Source organism: Lissotriton vulgaris, chromosome 5 (genome assembly GCF_964263255.1).
Source record: "Lissotriton vulgaris chromosome 5, aLisVul1.2, whole genome shotgun sequence".
NCBI classification, from domain to species: domain Eukaryota; kingdom Metazoa; phylum Chordata; class Amphibia; order Caudata; family Salamandridae; genus Lissotriton; species Lissotriton vulgaris.
In genome coordinates, this window is record NC_141693.1 from 79803167 (window position 1) to 79827901 (window position 24735).

At 47.9% G+C, this 24735-nt stretch overlaps 1 protein-coding gene across 1 annotated transcript in view; it reads left to right on the forward strand.

Annotated features, from left to right (window-relative positions):
- LOC147710245 (E3 ubiquitin-protein ligase TRIM39-like) overlaps positions 1-15495 on the forward strand; it is a 192724-nt gene extending 177229 nt beyond the window's left edge. Inside the window, exon 6 of the mRNA XM_086920919.1 lies at positions 13084-15495. Coding sequence (XP_086777045.1) covers positions 13084-13595 — 512 coding nt within the window. The 3' untranslated portion in view covers positions 13596-15495. The remainder of the gene's footprint in view (positions 1-13083) is intronic.
- The last annotated feature ends 9240 nt before the right edge of the window (positions 15496-24735 follow it).

The window sequence follows — 24735 nt, forward strand, 5'->3', positions numbered from 1 at the left end:
CCTCACGTATGAGTGGCCAACGACCCACACCACTCTTTCCTCAGCCGGTGATCTTTGACCGCTGGTCCCCAGGTGTCGGTTCAACTGCACAGTCCGCCCCGCAAAGCCTGCTCGCGAAACTGTAAACCAAACAGAAAAACAAGAAGCGTGAGTTCATGACATAGGCTTCACAACATGTGCAACCGCACATACCTTTTATAACAGTTCGAGGACCAACGCCCCAACTGTTTCACCTTTTCAACACTCAGACCCCTGGCTGTAGCCTCTGTCGCAGCCCCTATCCGGAAGGAATGGGTCCCAAAATCGCTCGGGTTCAAGCTTGCTGCCGCGATTGCCATTGTTAACACCCGCTGAAATTGAAACCTAGTCAGTGGGGTGGCGTCGGTGTGCCTCAGCAAGCTTCCCCCCCATGATGCCGCCCTCTGCGCTAAATACTCCTCTACGCATTTTTCCGGGCACATGGGAGATCCCGGAATCCGCTGGACTACCACCCTGTCCCCGATCGCTCCCTGATCGGTCTTGGACCTGGCTATAGAGACTACCATTGTCTCCCCCTGTATCCGAATGTGTTCTCGACACAGACCTCCCCCCGTATCCTGCTTGTTCCTTGCTACCAGTTCGCTTACCCGCATAGCCCCATGGAATGCTAATGCAAAAGCGGCCCGGAATAGCACCGTCTCAGATTGAGATGAACATGTCGCAGGGAGTACGGACAGTAACAAGGACAACCTTTCTAAACCTATCGGGTGCCTCTCATCCACTCTGCGGCCCTCAATGCGTTGCCACCCACGCAGGGCCTTTTGCACCAGGAATGACGATGTGGGGTCCTGGATGCCATGAGCCCGTGCCATGAAAGAAATGGCGGCCCGGTGCCTATTGGCCGTAGCCACTGATTTGCCTGCCTGATGTAAAGATACCAGAAATTTCAGGACATACTCCTCCTGCCCCCATTGCTCTCCCCTAGCTGACCCCAAAAAGGACCAATAAGAACGGAACGCCCCTTCATATGCCTTCTTTGTCCTGGGTGCTAGACTCTCTCCCACGAGGTTTTGTAATCCGGGGCACCGAGAGACCAGAGAGCTTCGGGAAATGGTGCCGCCACCGAGTCCGCTATGGGCAGAAAACCCCGGAAGGCCTGCATATGGGAACGAGAGAGCGCATCAGCTGCCTGGTTTAGTACCCCTGGCACGTGTCTTGCCCTAAAGTGGACGTTTAGTCTCATACATAGCAGGACAATTTCCTTCAGCAATCTCAAAACCCATTTGCAGCGTGCTGCCTGACTATTGATACACTCAACAACGGTCATATTATCAGACCAGAACACCACAGAGCGATCCCGAAACCCCTCTGGCCAAGTTTCTAAGGCTACCAGAATAGGGAACAGCTCCAGAAACCCAATGTTAGCAGTGAGTCCATTATCGTGCCACCACTCAGGCCAGGTTCGTGCCGACCATTGATTGCCGAATATGGCGCCAAAACCTACACTCCCAGCCGAGTCAGTCCACAACCCCAGTTCTTCCGAAGAAACTGGGGAGTCGGTCCACATGACACGACCATTCAAATCCGCCAGAAATGCCAGCCATATGCGCATATCCTGGTGAACCTCTGCTGACAATCTTGTGCGGTGGTGCCCTTCCTTGAGGCCCACCATGGCTTGTGCGATAGAACGGGAAAATGGGCGAGCCATCGGTATTACTCTCAGGGCAAAGTTAAGCTGACCCACAGCCTGTTGTAACTGATGGAGAGTTACTTTTCTCTCGCCGAGACATATTTTGAGCGAGGCCCTGAATTTCATCACCTTCTCTTTAGGCAAGCGGAAGCATCCCTCTACAGAATCGACCTCAATTCTGAGAAACTCGAGTGTAGTAGATGGCCCTACCGTCTTACCTGGTGCCAGTGGCACACCAAATACCTTCATAAGATTACAGAATTCCCTCAAGGCCTGTGCACATTCCATCTCCCCGGCTGCCCCCAGAAACAGAAAATCATCAAGATAATGCATAACATGTGTAAAACCCGTGGCTCTTGTGAAAGCCCATTGCAAAAAGCTACTGAATTTCTCAAAATACGCACAAGAGATGGAGCAACCCATTGGCATACATTTATCCATGTAATATCGTCCTTGAAAGCTAAAACCTAGGAGACGCTGATCGTCTGGGTGTACCGGGAGCAACCGGAACGCTGACTCGATATCTGATTTAGCCATCAGCGCTCCGGGCCCCAGGCGATTCAAAATGGCGACGGCCTCATCAAAAGATGCGTACCGCACCGAACAAACTCCCGGGTCAATCGCATCGTTCACCGAAAGACCCCTAGGTGCCGACAAATTGTGTATTAACCTGAACTCCCCCGGGTCCTTTTTGGGGACCACTCCCAACGGTGAACAAACAAAATCGCCAACTGGTGGTGTATCATACGGTCCAGCAACCCGACCTCGGGCCACTTCCTTCCCAATCTTTGCCTGCACCACCGCCGTATTCTGCTGAACCGATAGTTGGTTCTTACATTGTGCTTCCCCCCCGAAAATCCCCCGCCGGGATGCGGAAACCATATGAGAAACCGTCTCGCAACACCCCGGCGGAGATATGGTCAGGGTATTCGTTCAGCCAAGCGATCAGTGCCATGATATCAACAGGGGTAGGTAATGGCGCCCCTCGGTCCATTTCAGACCTGTTTGGCGCCTCCCCTACCTCCCGTATCACCAGTCTTGGCTCTGCACGTACTCTCGGGGTGCGAAGACTGTCCACACCCTGCACACTCATGCCTGAACTTGCAGGCTCCCTGTGGCCTAGAACACTTCAGGGCTCGACAAATCCACTCGCCCGCTCGCATTTGCGAGGGAGAATGGATGAGGACGAGCTATTTTTAGGTCCTACTCGCCCTTTCTGGCGAGTAGGAAGTCAAACTAACTTTTGTCCTCTGTCTTTGAAAACAGAGCAAAAGTGACAAGATAACAAGGCATTTTTATTGCTCATTAAGGGAATGAGCAATAAAGATGCCTTTAAATCTTGTTAACTTGTCACTTTTGCTCCGTTTTCAGAGACGGAGGTCAAGTGGGTTGCAGTCAGGTCGAGGGGATTTTCCATGGTACTAGACCAGCAGGACTGGTACCATTTTTCGGATTTGTCGAGCCCTGCACTTGCCTCTGTTAAAGCTCCAGCAGACCCCTTTCTTACCCGGGTTGCCATTATTCTTTGTGTTTTGATCACTGTTTGTACCCGCCCGAAAGGGCGCCCCAAATGAAGGGCGGGAAGGCTCAACCCCGTTCCCGCCTAAAGATGGAGACTTCGCCGTGCTCGACCTCTCAATTTTCTGCCAGGAAATGGAGTCGAAACAATCCCACGTCAGAGATGAGTCGTGCTCCTTGGACTTACGAAATATGCTATCATAACAACACCATTGATTACCCCCGTACGTTTCATAAAATTCCATGATACGTGTCTGATAAACGTCAATTCCACCAATAATTCAGGCCTACGTTCCCCCATAATTGCAGTGAACATTCCAAACGCTCTGGCCCAATTGGCGATCGTTTCATCCACTCTGAAACCCGCCATCTTTGCGCACCATACACTAGGATGCAAAAACTCTTTCTGGTTTTTTACATGCTCAATCTCATAGTGATCGGTCAACAAGGAAAACATGTTCACATATTTATCCGCCCAAATCCTTTCTTTCACCTCAATCGGGATATGTTGAACGACTTTTTCCCTCCTCGAGGGGACCGATCCCTCCCCCGCCATCGGCAGTGGTTGCTTACCTGAACCGGTAGCTGTGACTGTTGTTGCTGCCGAACCCACGCCCGATACTGGTTGTTCCACGGGAGCCTGCGGGGGGACAAGAGGACACGGTGCTTTCGCGGCATCCTTCGATTGCCGCCACCGCTTCATTATCGACCTGGCTTCATCCGCCGTGGCCCCCTCATTCTCTCTGCCCAACCATGCCGCCAACTGGGCAGCCAGCTCAGGAGGCATATCTTCCCCATTCACAGGAGTGACTACCACAGGGATCGGTTGTCCCGCGTTCGGGACCGGAACTGGGGCCTCGGTCGGGGTGACCGGGTTAGCTGGAGGTGCCTCGGGAACCGGGGCCTCCCCACCAGATGACCCCTTCTTGGCTCTTCTACCTCTCCCGTTAGGGACTACTCCCGGCAATGCTGGTCCGATGACTCTCTTTGGTCCACCCGCACCATTCATTGCCGCCATCTGCTTCTTCATGTCCGCCATGTCCTTCATCAGCATACGAAGCATCTGGTCAGTTCTAACCCTCTTTCTGACCTTCCTGCCCGGCATCGTCTAGGTCCGAAAGCTTCGACTCGCTGAAAGAAGAAACACAAAAATTAAATTCTTCAAAATTGGCTCTTGTTCCGTCAAGGGCTCACGTGCAACGAGGAGGTGCAGCTTCCAAGCACAGGAACAAGAGGATGCTTCCTTGGATTGCTGCTCCATTTATTCTTCTCCGGGAGGGCGTGGACCCTCCTCCGACCGCCTACAGGGCGTGGCCAACGGTGTAGGTGTCTAGGACAGCCTCCTCTTGGGCGGGAAAAGGCGCGCCCCGGCTACGCCGCTTCGGGCATACCAGCCGTGACACGCCTCCCGCCCAAAATGGCTTCCCGGGGGGATCGAGGCACCCGACCATACGTTCGGGGGGACCGAGTGGTCGCCCCTTTCCATTCGCTGCTAAGCCTTCCCCCGATGCTAAGACTTTTTTTGGCTAGAAGGGGTAGGTTGCGCTTAGGCCCCTGTAATTTTTTGTCCACATAAGGTATTTCATGCCAAATTTGCGTCCTTTTCTTCCAACATCTAGAGGATTCTAAAGGTACCCAGTGTTTGTGGATTCCTCTGGAGGGGACCCAAAAATTAGCCCAAACACAGCTACATTTTCTTTCAGTGGTGAAAAAATGCTGCAGAAGAAAGAATATGTTTTTATTCCTGCAAATGGTATCCACAAAGGGTTTGTGCTGCTGAAATCCTCATCTTCCCAGCTTTCAGGGACAGGCAGACTTTTTTCAGAAAACCAACATTTTCTACACCGTTTTGGCATTTTACTGGGGCGTAGCCTATTTTTGCAATTTTTTGTGCTTTCAACCTCCTTCCAGTTAGTGTTAGCGATGGGTGTTGAAACCAATAATGGACTCCGGAACTATACATTTCTGAAAAGTAGACACAATTGTGAATTTAGCAAGGGGTCATTTGTGTAGATCCTTCAAGGTTTTTATATAGAAACTAACAGTTGAAATAAAACAATATTGAAATTGAGTTGGAAAAAGCCATTTGTGCCGTTTTCACCTGTAACTTCTAAGTATGACAGATTTTTTAAAGCGATATCCTGTTACAGCCACTGAACCCTTCTGGTTACGGGGATATATAGGACTTGTAGGTTCACCAAGAACCCGAGGAACTAAGAGCCAATAACTGAGCTGTGTCTTGCAATGGTTTTTCATTGTGTACCCGGTATATCTCAATTCATTTAGTAAAATATAAATAGTAAAAAATAGGTACCAAGGAAACCTATATATTTCCAAAATCAGAACAAAATATAGGGGTCCATTACGATGTCGGCGGATCGCCACCGCCATGGTGGCGGTGGCGATCTGCCCAACATTAGTGCCCGCCCGCCACCCATTTCCCCTCCGCCATATTACTATGGCGGGGGGGACCGCGGCGGATGTAAACACCGTGCGCCGCTTTTCCACCCCAGTCGCCTTTCGGCCGGGGCGTAAAATGTTTAATATGGTGGCGGTGTCTATTAGACACCGCCAACCATATTGGGTTGGGCTTGCAGACATGCCTTTCCGTGGCGGCAATGCCACCACGGAAAGGCATGCGGAGACTCCCTGAGGGTGCCCGTTGCGGGCCCCCTGGGACTCCGGGGGTGGGGGCTGCACATGGGGGGGGGGGGTACCTATGGTACCCCCCCGCATTTCAAAGTGCAACATGGCAGGCACCGCGCGGTGCCGGTCTTGTTGTGCTTTGTAATGCACAACAGGCATTTTTACCATTGCGGCGGGTGGCACTTTCAGCACCGCCCGCCACAATGGTAAAAATACAGGATGCGCCCGCCAGTGTGGCGGGCGCATCCTAATTGTGAAGGCGGGACCGCCGCTCCTATGGCCGGTGTTCTCATTTTGCACTGGGATGGCGCGCCATCCTAATGGGGGCCATAGTGTTTAGAAGCAGTGGTTATTTGCATATTTCCAAAATTGTATATACCCATAAAAGCATGTGAATTAGTGGTCCTTTTTCAAATTGACTTCTTTTTTACAAATTGTCTTACAATTGGAAGGTGAAATTGCAAAGAAAGTTCATTGGTCATAACACTTGTTCTACTATTCTGTGTTCCCGCTAAGTCTCCAGATAAAATTGGTACCTCACTTGTGTGGGTGGGCCTAGTGCCCGTGTCAGGAAACGGCCCAAAACACAACGTGAATACATCACATTTTTCTATTTAAAACTGACCCTTTTTTGCAATGTACCTACTTGTGGATTTTGAGCCTTAGCTCTGCCGGCACGTAGGGAATCCTAGCAAACCTATACATTTTTTTAAACTAGACACCTAGGGAATTCCAAGATTGGGTGACTTGTGTGGCTCTCACCAGGAACTGTTACCCAGAATCCCTTAAACATCAAACTTTGTAAAAAAAAGAAAAGCAAGAAAAAAAAAAGCATTTCCCTCACATTTCTGTAATGCAAAGTTCTGGAATCTGCGTAGGATCGTTAAAACATACATACACCAAGCCTTTCTCAGTCTCCCAATACAAATGTTACCTCACTTGTGTGGGTAGGCCTAGTACCCTTGACCAGAAACGACCCGAAATATATAACTGATCCTTTTTTTGCAATGTGCCTAGTTGTGGATTTTGGACCATAGCTCTGCCGGCTCCTAAGGAAATCTAGGGAACCTATACATGTTTGAAAACTAGACATCCAGAGAACTCCAGAATGGGGTGACTTGTGTGGCTATTTGCATAGGTTCTCTTACCCAGACTCACTTGCAAACCTCAAACGTTGTACAAAACAAATTTATTTTTCCTCACATTTCTGTGATGTAAAGTTCTGGAATCTGCAGGAGGCCACACATTTCTACCCAGCCAGTACGCCCCAAAGTCTCCCGATAAAAATGGGGTCTCACTTGTGTGGGTAGGCTTAGTACCTGCAACAGGAAACGGCCCAAAACGCAACGTGGACACATCACATTTTTCCATTTAAAACCGACCCTTTTTTCGCAATGTGCCTAGTTGTGGATTTTGGACCCTAGCTCTGCCGACACCCAAGGAAACCTAACACACCTATACATTTCTGAAAACTAGACATCAAGAGAAATCCAGGATTGGGTGACTTGTGTGACTCTCACCAAGTTCGGGTTCCCAGAATCCCTTGCAAACTTCAAACTTTGTAAAAAAAAAAAAAAAAAAAAAAAAAGAATTCCGTGATGGAAAGTTCTTTATTCTGCGTGGATCCTCAAACTTCCACCCACCCAGCATTCCCTAAGTTTCCTATAAAAAATGGTACCTCACTTGTGTGGGTCGGCCTAGTGCCTGCGACAGGAAACGGCCTAAAACATACTGTGGAGACTTCAAAATTATTGATTACAAAAAGACCTTGATTTGCGAGGAAGTCACCTCTGTTTTTGATCCCGGGTGCAGCAGCCATCAATTGAAACCTACCAATCCAAGACACTTCTGAAAAGTAGATACCCAGGGGAGTCCAGGGAGGTGTGATCCTCCAAAGTTTTCCTACCCAGAATCCCTGCAAACCTCCAAATTTAGCTGAATAAAAATCACATTTTCCTTACATTTGTGTGGGATCACCCTGCTGGCACAAATGTCCTACCACATAGCGTCTCCCGATAAAAATGGTACCTCACTTGTGTGGGCTCCAATGAAGAATCGCCTAAAAATGTATTTTCTTTAAAAATGTAGCGCCTAGAGCTCGCTTTGCTATCCCCTCAATCACTATGTTTTGGCTCTTCTCAGTTGCAGGCCTTTGGCACACCCACAGCAGTGCCTAGTGGGCTTTCTGCCTTCCTTGGGGGGGCAGATCCGGGGCTAGTGCCCCGATATGCCCCCTAGGGGGGCAGAAAGTCTTTAGCTATTTTTTGGAGGGGGTGGGGACATTGACATGCCCATTTTGGTCAGCCCCCACCCCTTACTTTGAAAACAAATCCGTGGGGCCTAGTGGCCTTTCTGCCCCCCCCTCCCCCCCCACCCCCGCCGCCAGATAAGGGTCTATTGCCCAATATGCCTCCCGGGGTGGGGGCAGAAAGATTGTGGCAATTCTTTATGGGGTGGGGCATTGGCAGGCCCATACTGGCCAGATCCCACCCCTACGTATAAAAAATAAAACAAATCCCTGGGGCCTTGTGCGCTTTGTGTTCCCCCCCCCCCACCACATTTTTTGGAGAGGGAAGTGTGAGGCATTGGCATGCCCATTCGAGGCAGCCCCCACCCCTGACCTAAAAATAATTATCTCTGGTGTCCAGGGTGCTTTCTGCCCCACCTCCCATTGGACCAGATAGGGGGCTACTGCCTCAGTCTGCTCCCTAGGTGGGGCAGAAAGACTAGGTATGCCAATTTGTTATGGTGGGGGACAAAGGCCCTTGCCCAAGGGGCCACTCCCCCCTCCCTCCTTTCAATGTAATGACTTCAGTGCGCCATGCGCGCAATCGTCATTATATTGAAAGAAAAAAAACTTGGGGAGGTTGGGGAATCTCTTTCCCACCTCCCGAGGCACAAATAAAAAAAAAAGCAGAGGGATTTTGTGTGCCTGTGCACATGACAAAATGGTTCCGTCATGAGCACAGGGGCACGGGTGCTCATGACTGACCCATTCCGTCATGAGCACTGAAGAGGCTATACTGTTGAAATTACATATTATGAACAGGTGAAATCAGTAATACTGTCCAGTCTATACTGTGCAGTGTACTGTCCCGTGTGGTGCTGTTTAGGGCAGTGTAGTTGAGAGGCCAGTATTAATATATGGTGTGGTTTTGCGACATCACCATATGATAATGGCACAGCCTCTTATCAGGTTCATTCAGGTTAGTTTGTAAAATCTTAGCTAAGCCCTGAGGGACTTTGGCGTGGAGCAGTTTGGTTTTATCAAAGGAACAGGTCTAAAGCATTAAGTAGTCCCAAAACACTAAATACAACACAATAAAAATCTGACAGGTTTTAAAATTAGGTTATGTTTTTATATTTAAATACTAAATCTCAAATAGGGAATGGATCACTTGACCCGAGTAACCAGGGTTTGCAACACATTGATTAATTGGCACAGCAACCAAAGTAAACAGCTTAAAGTTCACTCTTCATTTGAATGGTCTTGTATTACCTTAAAGCCCGTGGTTATGGGCTTCTACAGGGTTTACCGGCAGGCACAATGTACTATGTATTCTAAACACAATCAAGTTACATTTAACTTTACGCTTACGTGCACAGCTCAATGGGTGAAATTGACGGGGGTTCTAAAGGTCGATCCTTAGCACAAAAAAGACCTCATAGTTTTGATGAGTTGATAATTCAGGTGATATGTGATCATGTGCTTAAATGACTAAAATAACAGGTGTAGTCCAGGATAAATGGATTCTAAAGCCAGCATCCCCGCTTGATCAACAGTGTGATCCTCGGAAAAATGTTTGCCGTCCTGTGCTAAAAACAGTATAATATTGCGGAGCCAGGGTGCGCCTAGAGCTCAGACCTTTCGAAAAGTGCGCTGGCTCATCATGTGCTCTGTTTTTTGTGCCTTTACAACCTGCTCCCTCTCAAAACCGTGCACATGTTTACAATTCTGTAACATGGCTTCTTTCAAAGAAAATAAGGCACACCCAGAGACACTAGAGCCCTGCTCGATTCAGAGCACATCTCTCTCGCATGCTTTATTTTCCCATCAGCTACCCATCACAGCGCTTAGAAACTAGCGATCTGGCGGTCGGCACTATACTAGTACACCTGACACACGCAGTTGTGTTTTGCAGGGCTGGACAGTGAGCCGGGTTGAGAAGCACGTGTTCTACTATCTGCACCCCCTCTGTTTCTGCTGCTCTGATGTCATTTATTTCTTGCAATGTAAAACGTGGCTCGTAATAATACCCCGCCTGTGGGACCAGCTCACTGAAAGAGTGGTGAACACCGGGCTATTCAAAGTCACTATACAATCCGTGTACCTCTTCTGTAGTAATCTATACAACCCGTGTGCCTATAGTGATCCGAGAACCAAGGCATCCCTTAACCTCAACACCTTACTTCTGTGTTAACGTAGAAAAAGCACTTCTTAGATCTGCATGTATTGTAATACAACACTTACTAAAGTTTAGCACCTGGATCTGTTACGCCCCTCTCCTCTGTGACCACACACCACTTTCAAAGTGTTTTGTATATCTCAGACTTATGCTCTTTACCTGCACAGAAGGAGCCCTCCCCTCCTACTGCTGGTCGTGCCTCGGCACAGAGGCACTTGTCACTTAAGTTGCACTCCTTCGCTCTATCCCAGACTTGCCTTGCATGCGTGTGTGTGTGTGGGGGGGGGGGGGGGGGGGGCTCTGTGTGTGTGTGTGTGTGTGGGGCTCTGTGTGTGTGTGGGGGGCCAAGGGAGACAATGACCCTGTCCACCTGGACAATCTCACAGGTCCACAAAAAGTTGCTTGTGCTTGCTGTCCTGCCCCCCCTCGTTGATTGTGCTTGCTATCCTGCCCCCCGCTGCTTGTGCTCGCTGTCCTGCCCCCACCTTGCTGTCCCCCTCCGCGTTGCTTGTGCTTGCTCCCCTGCCCCCGTTGCTTGTGCTCGCTGTCCTGCCCCCCTTGCTGTCCTGCCGTTTCTTGTGCTTGCTCCCTGCTCCCTGTTGCTTGTGCTTGCTGTCCTCCCCCCTCAGTGCTTGTTCCCCTGTCCCCTGTTGCTTGTGCTCGCTGTCCTGCCCCCCTTGCTGTCCTGCCGTTGCTTGTGCTTGCTCCCCTGCCCCCGTTGCTCGTGCTTGCGCCCCCCCCCCCATCTCATTGCTTGTGCTTGCTGTCCTGCCCCCTCGTTGCTTGTGCTTGCTCTCCTGCCCTGCTATTGGCATTGTAAATGGCAATGCCATTTATTTATGTTTAAAAAAAAAAAATGTCATGAGCAAAGCCAATAGCTCTAACTTTTGCAAAGGCGAAACCATTGCATTGTAAATGCTTGTTAAAGAAGTGTCTGCCCGGTTCTTGAAATGTAAAAATTAAACTGTAGTTACGTATCCTTGAGTGCCTGTTTGCTCTACCATTATAAATAATGCAATCCTCTGAGAAGTATCCATGATCTTCGTTTCACATTACAGAAGTGCTGGTGCTATCCTTTGACTTTATAGAAGTGCTAGTGCTCTTCCTTTCACATTATAGAAACGCTAGTGCTCTTCCTTTCGCATTATAGAAACGCTGGTGCTCTTCCTTTCGCATGAAACAAGTGCTGGTGCTATTCCTTCCATACTAAAAAATGCCTGGCGCTCTTCCTTTCACAGGAAACAAGTGCTAGTGCTCTTCCTTTCACATTATAGAAACGCTGGTGCTCTTCCTTTCACAGGAAACAAGTGCTGGTGCTCTTTCTTTCACATTAAAGTAGTGCTGGTGCTCTTTCTTTCACATTAAAGTAGTGCTGGTGCTCTTCCTTTCACATTAAAGAAGTGCTGGTGCTCTTCCTTTCACATTACAGAAGTGCAGGTACACATTGCATGACAGTAACGGCCCATTTAAACCTCTGGTTCATTTGAATAATGTGTGTGTTCTAGTACAGTGTGTCAACTAGTATAGTGTGCAATCTAGTGCTGTTTAGTATTTAGTACAGTGTTCTTACAAGTGTAGTGTATACAGTACTATCTAATGCATTGTGCTATCTAGCTCCGTTTGGCCTAATACGGTAGGTGGTTTGTGCAGTGCACTGTCTCGTACAATGTGCAGTCTGTTACTATGTTGTGTCTGGTCTAATATGCTGTGTAGTGTGTGTTGTAGTAAAGTGGACTTTGTATTGCAGTGTGCTTTACAGTTTAGAATCCTCTTTAGTGTATTGTGCTGTTAAAGTAATGTGCTACCTACGGTTGTGTGCTCTATCGTGCAGTGTGCTGTCTAGTAGGCTGTGTAGGCTAGTATAGAGCTCTTTCTAGTACAGTGTACATCCCCGGACAGTAAACTGTCTAATCCGCTGTGAAAGTTAGGGCAGTGCGCTGCTTAGTACGGCCCACCATTCCTCTGGCTAGTACAGTGTGTTGTCTAATAGAATGGACCATATAGTGCAATGTAGTACAGTGTTTTGTCTACTGTTGTGTGCTGCCCAAATATGTGGAATAATGTCTAATACGTCATGTGGTGTAGTATGCTTCATGTTGGTAGTGTGGTATAGTGTCCTGCGTCATGTCTGTTACTGTGATGTAGGGCATCATGCGTCCTGTCTGGTAGTGTGTTATAGTGTAGTGTGTGTCATGTGTGGTTATGTGGAGTAATGTAGCATGCTTCATATGTGGTATTGTGGTGTAGTAGTATATCTTGTATGTGGTAGTGTGTTGTAATGTAGTATGTCCCATTTATGGTAGTGGTGTAGAGTACTTTGGTCCATGTATTATGTATTGCAGTAAAGTATGCATTGTGTTGTAGTGTGGAGTAGTGTAGTATGCTTCATGTATGGTACTCAGCTACAGTGTATCATGTGTTGTAACATGGTATAGTGTGGCGTGTGTCATGTGCGGTAGTTTGATGAAGTGTTGCATGCTTTGTGTGGTAGTGTGATGTAGAGTAGTATTTGTCAGTGATGCTAGTGCTGTGTAGTATTCATCATCTCTGATATTGTGGTGTGCCATGCTTCATATGTGATAGTGTGGTATAATGCAGTATACCACATGGTACATGGTAGTGTGCAGTAGAATGTCCTGTCTATGTAGTGCAGTGTGCTCTTTGGTTTAGTGTGTGCTCTAAATGAATGCACACATTAGTGTAGGGAGCAGTCTTGTGATGTGCACTCTCTAGCACAGTGTGCTCCTTCCAGGTGTGGTTTAGATTAATCCTATAAAAACAATGTAGTAATTACAGCCTGTATTTGTGTCATTAATTCTCTAATTATGAATTTCTTCTCTGCAGTGATGGTGACTCTGGATCCTGACACAGCTCATTCACAGCTCCTCCTGTCTGAAGGGGGGAGACGTGTGAGAGGCAAAGGCACAGCACAGACCCTGGTGGACACCCCCAAGAGATTCAAGTGCTGGCCCTGTGTGCTGGGGAGTGAGGGGTTCACCTCCGGCAGACATTACTGGGAGGTGCAGCTGCTGCAGGAGGAGGGCGCATGGATTTTGGGGGTTGCAGTAGAGTCTGTGAACAGGAACGGATTCGTCACATGGTCACCTGAGGGGGGAGTCTGGGCTGTACAGTGGTGGAAGGGTCACTACAAGGCTCTCACCTCCCCTCCGACCTCTCTCTCCCCTCGTGAGAAGCCCCAGAAGCTGGGGGTGTATCTGGACTATGAGGGGGGATGGATGTCCCTGTACAATGCTGACTCCTGGGAGCTTCTCTACACCTTCTCGCAGGCCCGCTTCACAGAGCGGCTTTTCCCATGCTTCTACCTCTGGGGAAGGGCCGAGGTGATGCTGGTGTGAGATGTAGTGTTCAAGATGCCCTCCCATCAACCCCCAACACCCAGGAGCAGAGCATAGGCAGAAGTAGGGGCTGCAGCCCCCGCCATTCTTCATACCCCACCCACAGTCTTCAGACGTGAGGCTGTTTCTGGCCATAAGTGTGGGTGAGGTTGGTGTAGGTGGTACAGTTGCCAATCTACCGCTCGCACAAAAATGAGCCAATTCTCCAAAGGCCCTTTTGAGAGCCTTAAAATATGAACATATCGCTGATGTCTTTCGCTGTAAAAGACTGCAACCCTACTCAGTGTTGCTGACCCTCTACCTTCACCCCCTCCTTTAATGAGTCCAAGTAAACAATAAACTTACTGTGAGATGGCGGGAGCTTCCCAGGCACAGACAAGAGCTCCAAGTCTGATTATAAGATCTAGACCGGAGACAACAAGCAGATGGGATGTTGGACACAGGTCAGAGCTGCAAGGCATAAATCACTGTCACTTTTTATTCCAGGTTTCTGATAAGTAAATGATGGTTTAGCCTGAGGCATCCTCGTGAGATGCCCAGGTGTATTCGATGTGGACAGAAGGGCTTTCTACAAAACCTATTCAGAAACAGATGTGCGTCGAGGATGTGACCTTGTGCAATCTTTGCCCCTCTCTTCCCGACACACAGGAAGGCTCTGGACAGAACTCATTCAGATATAGATGTGCATGGAGAGGTGTGATCTTGTATGTCCTCTTTACTGCCACAGGCCTCCAGCTTCACTACAGTGGATAGAGACTGGTAGACATCTTTCTATTAGCACCACAGCGAGGACCCATTCACCCTTCTTCTCCTTATAGCAAGAGTGCAAATTGTTGGGATCTGTGCACCATCATCACAGGAGTCCGTGATCGAATGTCGTAGTGTGGAGTGAGGCTTGTGCAAAAGCGTGCACCATCACAAGAGCCAACGATTGAATGTCAAACTGCAGTGCAAAGTGAGGCTTGTGAAGAGGGGCTCACCCTCCTCCTCATCATAACCAGAATACTGTGATTAAAGTGATGCTGCCATGCACAGGGAAGCTGAAAAGAAGTTTACATTCCCTTGTTACTCCCGATCTTCTCCTTTCTTTACTGCCATCGTTTTCCCATCACGTCCCTTCTCTCTCTCTCTCCCATTTCTTTCTCCTACCACTTTCTTCTCTCCCTCCTGTCGCTACCATTGAACCGCTCTGTCCGGTGACTGCCCTTCTCTATCATGTGATGACTTTCCTTTCTCTTCCTCTCTTTGCTCTGTGTTGACACATTTCCCGTCCTTTCTTCCTCATCAATCACTGGTGCGGTACCTCTGGTCTTGGCTCATTCTCTCTATATCTAGCCTTGTGTCTCATTCTCTTCCTCTCGCTGCCATTATCTTTCCTCCACTCCATCGCTCCTGTCCTTTATTCCAGCAGGGGGCTCTGGGTACCAGACTGAGTGCCTTATCCTCCCACCTCCCTGTTTTCTGCCTTTGCCTCAGAGCCAGTTAAGTCTTTGCCTCAGACACTGGCGAAGGTTCACTATTGTGGACATAGTCACCTGCTCCATTTTCCTTTTCCCTTTCCTCTTTCTTCACGGGATACTGGATAGTTGGTCTAAGCACCAAGATGATGTTTACACTTCTATCTACAGAGTCTATCTTGCGCACCCTTCTCTAAGGCAGTAGAGCATGTAACTAATAGATGTGTTCATTGTAGATTCTAATGGCAAATATATATTTTTTCCATTTTATTTCTGTCACTTTTTTGATTGTCTTCTAATCTGGTCATGTTCACAGTTTTGATATTTAATGTGTATTTATTGATCATTGTATCTGACTAAGTAGGTACAGTTAGAGGCCCTGATGATGCAACTTTATCATGAAAAATGTTTTCAGACATTTTACTTTGTTGATTAAGAATAAAGAATTCTTCTAAAAAAAGAACCCTTATGGAATATCCTGAGTTATTTGGTAGCCCTATTGATGGTTCCTCTCACACGCCCCCACCGCAACCCCCACTTCATCCCTGATTATCCCCGTGGTCAGTCTGAATTGATTTTCGGTTCCCTAGAGCCCTGGATAGTTATGGAGCGAGGTTGAGGGTAGGACTTGTCGTCTTGCGTCATGACCAGCCTAGCTCTGCCCTGGCCCTCCTCCCCCAGGCACATTGGTGGGTGAAGTGCAGGATGAGAGGACTGCTGGGGTGCTGGAATTCTTGAGTGTCTCCCTTCCTGCCCTCTCGGAGTTGAGTCAATGTTTGGGGGTTTTCCTGACCTCTCTGGTCTCCAGCTTTGAACTGGTCAGCTACTTATGCAACAACACCCTTCCAACTACACACTTTACATTGTGTAGCTTGCTACCCAGGAAGGCAAATGCATCAGTGCCCCACATAGAGGGAGTAAGCACTGTCTAAATGCTGCAGTACAATACAAGTTATACACCAGGTGTCTGCCGGGTCTTCATCCATGGCTCAGCTCTGGTGAGGGCAAGTGTGGACCTGGGTCTCAGGATCTCCTCTTCTTCTTACCTTTCTGTCGCTTTTACCCCGATGTCTCAGTAGCGTCCCCTGGACTCTGGCTCCCATCAGGCCTGGCACTAATCACTGGCCTCTCATGCGGAGGGTTGCAAATTATAGCACTCTACCTTCTCTCTGCGTACACTCCCAGCCCACTCCATGTAACTGGTGTCCCATCAGCCATATTACAAGTGCCATATGGTATAGGCGACTGAGTAATTCTGCTTGCTTGACTAGCTTCCGTGGTGCTACAAATGATCCTTCAAGCTCTGGAATGTATCCATCCTGCGCCATTCTTGCAACAATAATATTGCGACGAGCCAGCTCAGGAATGATAATCGCACAATCCAAATACCCGTCCATGATGGCCTCACGTATACTCCCATGTGATGTTTGAATTTTGCCCATTTATATCGCTGTGTAATTTCTGGCATAATCTATGCTGATTAATCGTCTAATTTATCAGTTGATATTTCATTCGCAGGAACCTACTCCCATTCTGATCATTCTGAGTCTTTTGTGTTACCAATCACAATAGACTTTCATTAACTAGATGTTCTGATTTTAAAGGTGGTGCCAATAGCATTGTTAATTCATCATCAGTCCCCTCATTGTTTATCGCTTGTTGATCTCTGCTTGGACCTGGTCCCCATTCTTCTTTTGGGGTTTCCGATAGGGACACATTCTGCAACCCCGTCAACAGTAGCAGTGGCTGCTGTACAGGATGGCCACATGATACAGCTTCAGGATATGAATGGACTCCAGTCTTGTTCTCTCTCTCCCCCAAGGCGGAGGTAAAATCACTGCTCTTGTTCCTTTTGTCGCCAGAACCAGCACAAGGCCTCAACTTTTGACACAATCTAAATTCCTCTCCCACGAGCTTCCAAACCTCAGTAACCAGCTGACCACATGCTAGGATCCAGGAACTGCAGTCTGCAGTAGACTGTCCTGACCTTGTAGAAGATCTGGGACATACATCCTGACACCAAACAGTATTTCCCAGGGAGTGTGATCCAACAAAAGCGTCTTAGCATGTTGTGAGGTTCATTGTGCACTATGCGTGCTCCTCAGCCTAGGTGAGCCATTACCTAAAACCCTCGCAGTGAAGGCGTGTTCTAAAATACTGTTCGGTCATTTGACTACCTCACTTGAACCCAGCGTAAAGGTGTCGAAGAACTGAAGACTCAGCAAGTGCCTCTGCTTATACTGAAGCAACGCTTATGAACTCCAGCCCTCGCTACTAAGTACAAGTATTTTATTGTTGCTCGAGTCGTGGGTCAGAGCTGTGGCCATACCACAAAGAACATGTGCATGAATCACTTGATACCAGTATATATTTATCTTTCGAATGAAATGGAATAACATGGGTCTGATATTCAATTCAGAAAGGATGCGCTGCTTTTTCTAACAGTTTGCAGCGGTCTTGCAGTTGTGAAGTACTTTCATTCTTGGCAAATCTTTCATTGTTGTTCCTTCCGTTTTATGTCTTTAGACATTAATGTGTCACCAATGATTCTCCTGCAGAGTATGTAGCCAACTCTCCAGTACCCGCAGGTGCTATCCATTTGTGAGTGTTTTAAAGTCCAATTAATGAGGCTCATCAGCTGTTGTCATCCCCAGTCAGGGAAATGCTAACTATAGGAAGCCCATTGTATACCCGGAAGTAATTCTGCTGCTCTGCGAGGCCAGGAGGCGGGCCTTTTAATGTGTGATGATTAGACTGCGGAATAAATGTCTGGGTCCATTTTAGTTTGGGACCAGGTCCGAGCTGCTGCCTGCATCTGGGTAGATCTCCCAGACTGATCAGCGACTGAAATGCCTTTGGAGTGAATTCCCTCACTCTGGTCTGCCAGTGCTTCTTGAACTCTCACCAATGGAGGTTGTCTGTTAAAGGCTGCAACCCAGCCCAAAGCTATTTATCTTTCATGTTGTTCCTTCATGCGCCTCCTTAACCACTGGTCCCTCTTGTAGCAGGCCTGCAAGTGCACTCTCTGTATTGCGGAAGAACTGTGGCATGTTGGCCACATGAGGAAGGACCCGTGGCGGGGGCTTGTTGGGCAGGTTGCTTGGTACCCGGAGGCTGCTGGGTCCTTGAGGCAAGTGGATCTTCTGGAAGGAGGTGTATGTGGATGCAGGGGGTAGTGTGTGCATGGAAAAGGGCCAGGAAATAGGCTTCTCAGTGGAGCATTAGTGCTGCATGTGTGCTGATGACAATTCATGACTGAGGAGGATGACCCTTTACCCCTCTTCCAATTGAAGCTCTGGTGGATCTTGAACTGAGTTAAAGCTCTTTGTAGCTGTGAGCGAGGAAGAGAAAATCTTCACGTAGTCTAACATCTTGCTTTGAAAGAAAGGGAAGCCTGTAGTGTTTAACGAAAACATGCCACTCTGAGGAATATATAGTCAAAAGAAAAAAATGTCATTGCATTGACAAAAGCACAACAAAGGCACATCTATCTCCAGGGTTAGCCTTGAGAAAAAAAGATAAAAGTGTCTACTTTGCTTCTAAAATGTGTAGTATATTTGCTGTGTTAAAAAGTATAATTAGAAAAATAGGACAGTTTTAGGCAGGTTGATCTTAAACATTATTATTGTATATATTGAGTAGTTAACTGATCTTTCTCACTGCTGGTATGGGGCAGAAGTTAAAAGTGGTGAAATGTGCATTAAGGGTCATTGATAATGTCCTTGATTGGCATGAGTTATTATGGAGGCACTAATGAGATGAGCGTCGGTGGGTCAAATTCTGAGCACGATCGTAGAGCAAATTAACATTCCAATAATTCTTTTGATGCTCATAACGATACATAGAAACGGTCACCCCACATTTCAAAATGTATGGACTAACAAGCCCCAAGTATCATAAATAACAAAGTCTTTATCCTGAGCCTATCCAATAAAGTTCAAGAGTCCGTAAATATATAGTGTTGAAACTTTTTCTTTTTATTCCAAGTGTCCAATCCCTTGTTTCGGTAGAGTTGCATCCAATAATACATTATTACACTTCAATGGGTACAGTCACAGCCAGATGAACAATCTAATCAACATGCGTTTCATCTAGGGTTCATCACGCACCGATGGAGAGTACTCCTGGAAAAAAGTATCAGTGTTCCTTTTTCCTGGTACACTCCCCATCTAACAAAAGGTTCTCAGCTATATTAACTATCGGGGAGGACCTAACTGGAGATCTAGGTATTGGAGGGCCAATCATAGACCCTACTGCTTATGAGAATACTGACATTCTCCTAATTTGTTTTTGCCCTGAGGAAGTCTGTGCGTGAAGACCCCTAGATGAAACACGTGTTGGTTGCATTGTTCACCTGGCTGTGACTGTACCCATTGAAGTGTAATGATGTATTATTGGATGCAACTCTACCAAAACAAGGGATTGGACACTTGGAATTAAAAGAAAAAGTTTCAACGACTATATATTTACAGACTCTTGAACTTTATTGGATAGGCTCAGGACAAAGACTTTGTTATCTAATATGGAGGCATCAGAAAGGAGTTGATGGGTGAATCCATAGGTCCAGGTAAGCCCCTCCCAGGGACGGATTTGATGGCACATTGGGATTCATCCTGTCCCTGCTGTCCGCCTCACTCTGCTCCTTGACATTGTAAACCCTCCTTCAAACACCGTCTTAGCAAGAGTGGTTTCTGAATGTTCTGATATTGGGCAACAGAACCTTCCCAGAAAATGTTTTGCTGTTTCCAATCGATTTATTAGCACAGCTTACCACCCGAGTGGGACACGGACATGATCTAAGACAGGATTTGTCTCCGCAGCTTCCAAACATGCCATGTGCTCCTACCTGGCATTCATCGCAGATAAAAGTCACCTACAAACGGATGAAGTGATCTGATGCTCAACTCTCCTCCGATGAGGTCTTCTTCGATTACTATCCTTTTATGTCAGTCAGATGGTTTGTGCTTCCCAGCATGCATCTGGGCCACAAATAATCTTCATAGATTGGTGGGGATTCAGAATCCTTGCACCGCCTCATTTTCTGGCATTTACATATATACGTAGATCAGCATTGATAGGACACCTTTATTCACAGTGTGGAGCGTTCTACACGTCCCTGGGGAAACCTGCCGACACAACATTCTCCTCAGTTGATTAGTGATGTTTGTTAATGTGCAGCTGCAGTCTACTTGTCAGTACCTGAGCACATTTTATCCCACAGCAAGCTATAATGTGAAACTGACATGATCATCACCACATTTTATACATATGCATGAAAAAACCAACAAGCGTCTAGCATGTAATGCAACCTAACTTTATAGCATACAAATAGCAGTTCCTTGCCTGTGTGACTGGTGTTTGATTTATACATTTCTCCTTTGGGCGATAGACAGATCAATTTATTGATGAGATGTCACACAACCGACACCTCAACATATATATGTGGAGAAAGCCACTTTAATGGCACATGTGCGCATCACAGCTTACACCCTGGCTGAGGCCCCACAGTCTAGAGAAAAACCACATTCTACAGTAACCAAATATATCCAAATGCCCCCTCCCTTAAACCATAAAAACCCTTTTCCAGTCTCCAAAGAGCTCCCTTTTCACCCGGCTGATCTAACACAAGCACACCACCTTATCTTGCCATAAACACCTCATCTTGCCATAAACACCTCAGGACCCTCCCCACCCCCCCTTACCTCTCCCAAAATACTTCATTTTGGGCATATCACTTAGAGCCTAATTTAGATCTCACTGATGGGTTACTTTGAAATATAAATTCTGTTGTATCCTATGGGGTTTATATTTCGAAAGACGGGATGTCTGTCCCCACTGTGACAGAGTGATTCCTCTGCCGAGATTTATATTGGGCCCTTAATCTCCCTGTATCTACAAAAATGAATGGGTCCTTGTGTAGAGGAACTGGTGCTCATGTAGAGCCCTCCAATATCTTCGGGTGGTGTTGGCGATATATAAAAATGCACAGAAAAAGAAACTGATTGTTGGACTTGGCCCTCTTGACAGGTTCACCCCTAAATTTTTGCTTTTAAATGTGACCTGGTGTTAGTTGAATTTGGCTTCTGCTCACTTTAGCACTGTGTCCCAGTGTAAAGTGTGTGCGGGTGGTGAGATTGGCCTCCCCTCCCATAGGAATGCATGGGGGATCTGAGTGTCCATGGTAGTTCCTGATGTGAGAGGAGTGCAGGGGCGAGTTTAGTATGTGCAAACTTGTGAGAAAGAATGCTGCGCAATGGTGTGATTTATTGGGACTAGTGGAGAAGTGCCACTTTTAGAAGTTGGCATTTCAGTGTGCTGTGAGATGTGAATTGCCTGTCTGGCATGTGAGTGACAGGGGCTGGCTGGTGTGCCTGGCTCCAGGAATCAGGATGGGTCTGCCTGGTGGTGAATAGGAAGATCTGCATGTAGATGGGAGGGAGGAGTTGCGCCTGGGACCTGAATAGGGCTGTGCCTTCCCTCCACAATGTTGGCTCCACATTCGGTGGTGTCTGATGTCCCTGGCCTGTGAATAGGGAGAGTGGCTGAGCAAAACAAAGGGCTCCAGAACCAGTTGTAACTGGTTCTCCCCTTGCCCTACAGTTTTAGGCAAAGGAAATCTGTGTAGAAAAAGGGGCTGTGACCCCATGAAAAAGGTTCTCTTGTTCCTGACTTGAGGGGGGCATGCTCCTGGGTGCCAGGAGGAACCGCCACTGGGGACTTCCTCCCTGCTGGAGGGCCCTGTGAGCCGGCCCCTGGGCCCAGCCTTTGCCCCCCCCCCTTCTGAAAGACTTTACCTGGACTTTTGGGACTTGGTGCTAAAGCGCCTGGGAAGCGCTAAATCTTCATTTCTAAGGGGAGCTTTACTGGGGTGCCAAGAGGAGCAATGCTTCTGGTTTTCGTCTGCAGCACGAAGCTGCGATCATTCTTGAGGGGGAATCTCCGACGCGGAGATTCCCTGCAACTCTGCTTATTTACGCCGCTGGAGCCTACCCTGCATTGCCAGCAGCATTTGTGAGAAAAGGGGATTCCACCGCATATCTGCAGTTTTTTATCCCTAGCGGTGCCCACCCCGCCAGGGACTTTGTGCTGATTTTGACACCCCTAGTGGGTGCCCACCCCACCAGGGACTTTGCCGTGCTTTTGAAACCCCTAGCGGGTGCCCACCCGGCCAGGGACCTTGTTGCCGGTTTTATACCCCTAGCTAGTGCCCACCCCGCCAGGGACTTTGCACTTCTGAATGGGAGCCTACCCAGTATTGCCTCCAACCTCGAGGAAATCACTGCCGAGACCTGGATGTGGAGTGCGAGACCGTAAGTCAGGCAGCCCTCGTCGAGACTGAGGCGGGGCCTGACCAGGAAGCCGACGGGAGCCTACCCCGCACTCCTGTGCATGCCACAGCAACTGTAGCGGTCTGCCTGCAGAAGTGGAGGGGACCCGAGGCACATTGCCATGCCTGTCCCCACCGCAGAGGAAGACCTGGTACTACCGGAGCCTCCCCGAGAAAGGAAAAGCTCCACAGTACCGCCGCAAGACATGAGGAGTGTTGCAGTGGCTGGCAGGGCTCCTGTGTGGAGAGGAGAGCCCCGTGTGCAGCTACAGAGGACACCTGGGAGGCACTGGAGCAGAGTGCCGGTATCCCAGCCCCGGTGAGTAGGGCCAAGGCCGTCCTCTTTTTCTTGTCACTTGTGCCAGTCCGGGCACAGAATCACAGTCTCTGTACTGAGCGGCCTCTACCTCCTAGGGGGCTGCTCCAACGGGGGCAAAGTTTGAATTCTCCTTTTGAGTCCCAGAGCGGGACTCCAACATTAGGGGCAAGTGTTTCTAGGAGTCCCCAGAGTGGGGCTCCCACAGTGGTGCCTGCGCTGATTTGCTTGGGGGCATTTACTTGACAGAGTCCAAGAGGGGGGCTCACCAGGCACAAGGAGTGCCAGTATTCATTGGGCCAGTTCCATTTTTCACTAGCTCCCACCTGGCAGAGGGCAGTGGCTACATTGTGCAAACTAGTGACTAAGTCCTAGAGAGGGGCTGAGGAGGCACGCTGGTGCCAGGTCTCATTTTTCAGCTGCCCAGCAATTAGTGGGCAGCTGCCACATTTAGGCCCAAACTCTTGCGCACCTTTGCTTTCGCTGCCTAGACCGCACGCCCGGGCTATTGTTGGACAAAGGGCATTTGAGCCCCATGAAAGGCCAGTTGGCCTGGGGTCAGTACCTAATGTGATTCTTGCGCATGGTGATTTGTGATTTGTGATTATGATGGTAATTACATGATGCCTAATGCGATGTATGCGTAATTGTTATATTTATTTCCTATGTAGAGGCTCTTGTCTCGTGCTGGGCTCGTGGCACCTTGCTCTCGTACTTGCGAGCTGAGCGTTCTGCACACAGCCGTTGGCAGGAGAGATAGCCTAGCACTGCTGTTGGGTTTTCCCTACGCTCTTACTTGATTCAATAAATACACGTACTTCAATCAAACCTGCCTCCTGTGTCGAATATACTACATTTTCTGGCGACTTGGTCCACACGGCGCAATATCAGAAGTGACACTTGAAGGGGAGCAGTTCAAGGTAGTACAGGAGCCGAAAGAAGGAATAGAGGAATCCAGGAAAACCCGACCGCGTGCAACTCGCAAGGTACTGGTTGACCCTTGTGAGGAGAAGGTACGTCGTTGCGACTTTTAAAATGAAATATAAGGCTTTACCTCAGTGTTGACAGTAGCGGTGACTGTAGACTAGAAGTGCAGGCGCTGACAGCGTTATCAAGGGAAAGATCGGGTCTCTACTAACACTAAGCAACTGGAGACTATTCTTAAAGCGGCGATAATCTTTCAAAGAAATTAAAAGGGAAATATCTTGAAAAGCGGCGATATTGAAAGTTGCGGGCCACACCAATGCAAGTTTAAAGCAGCAAAAGTTGCATAGTGGACCCCACCAAGCGCAAAGAGCAGCAATACCAGTTAAAGCGGCGACATTGAGAATTGAAATGGTGAAAATTGCATAGTGGGCCCCACCAAGTGTGATTTAACAAGAGTGACAGTTTAAAGTGGCGAAAATCAACGCTAAAGCAGCGTAAATTACATAGTGGGCTCAACCAAGTGCAGTTCATCAGTGCCAGTGAGAGATAAAGAGAGAAAATTGCATAGCAGCAAGTTTTGTACATTTTATTGCATGTAAAGGGGAAAGACCGTTCAAACTGTTCAGTGCAAACAACTGTGCATAAATGCAGTGAGACTGTTTTGTTCATCGCGAAAAGGAACTGTGCATTTACAGTAGAACTGTGCAATTAGTGACATTACTGTGGAACAGTCAGTGTCTGTGATACACACACACAGTAAAAAACGTGTATCACCTGCATTCAGATTGTCTTGCTTCTGTGATACACACACACACACATTCATCAAATTGATTTCTTCAGTGATATACTTGTTTATTGCAATTGATTTACACCTGTTTTACCTTTACTTAAGATGAATGTTAATAATGCAATTCAGCCACCTGTACAATTTTTGGTTGTTCCTGGCGAGCCAACAATGGAGTGGGATGATTGGTGTGAAGCATTTGAAAATTATACTGTGGCGCTAGATGGTACAAAATTTTCAGCTGTCAGGAAAAAGGCATTGTTGTTAAGAGCTTTAGGTAAGGAGGGCCAGAGAATTTTTAAATACTTACCTACTCCACCATTTGAGAT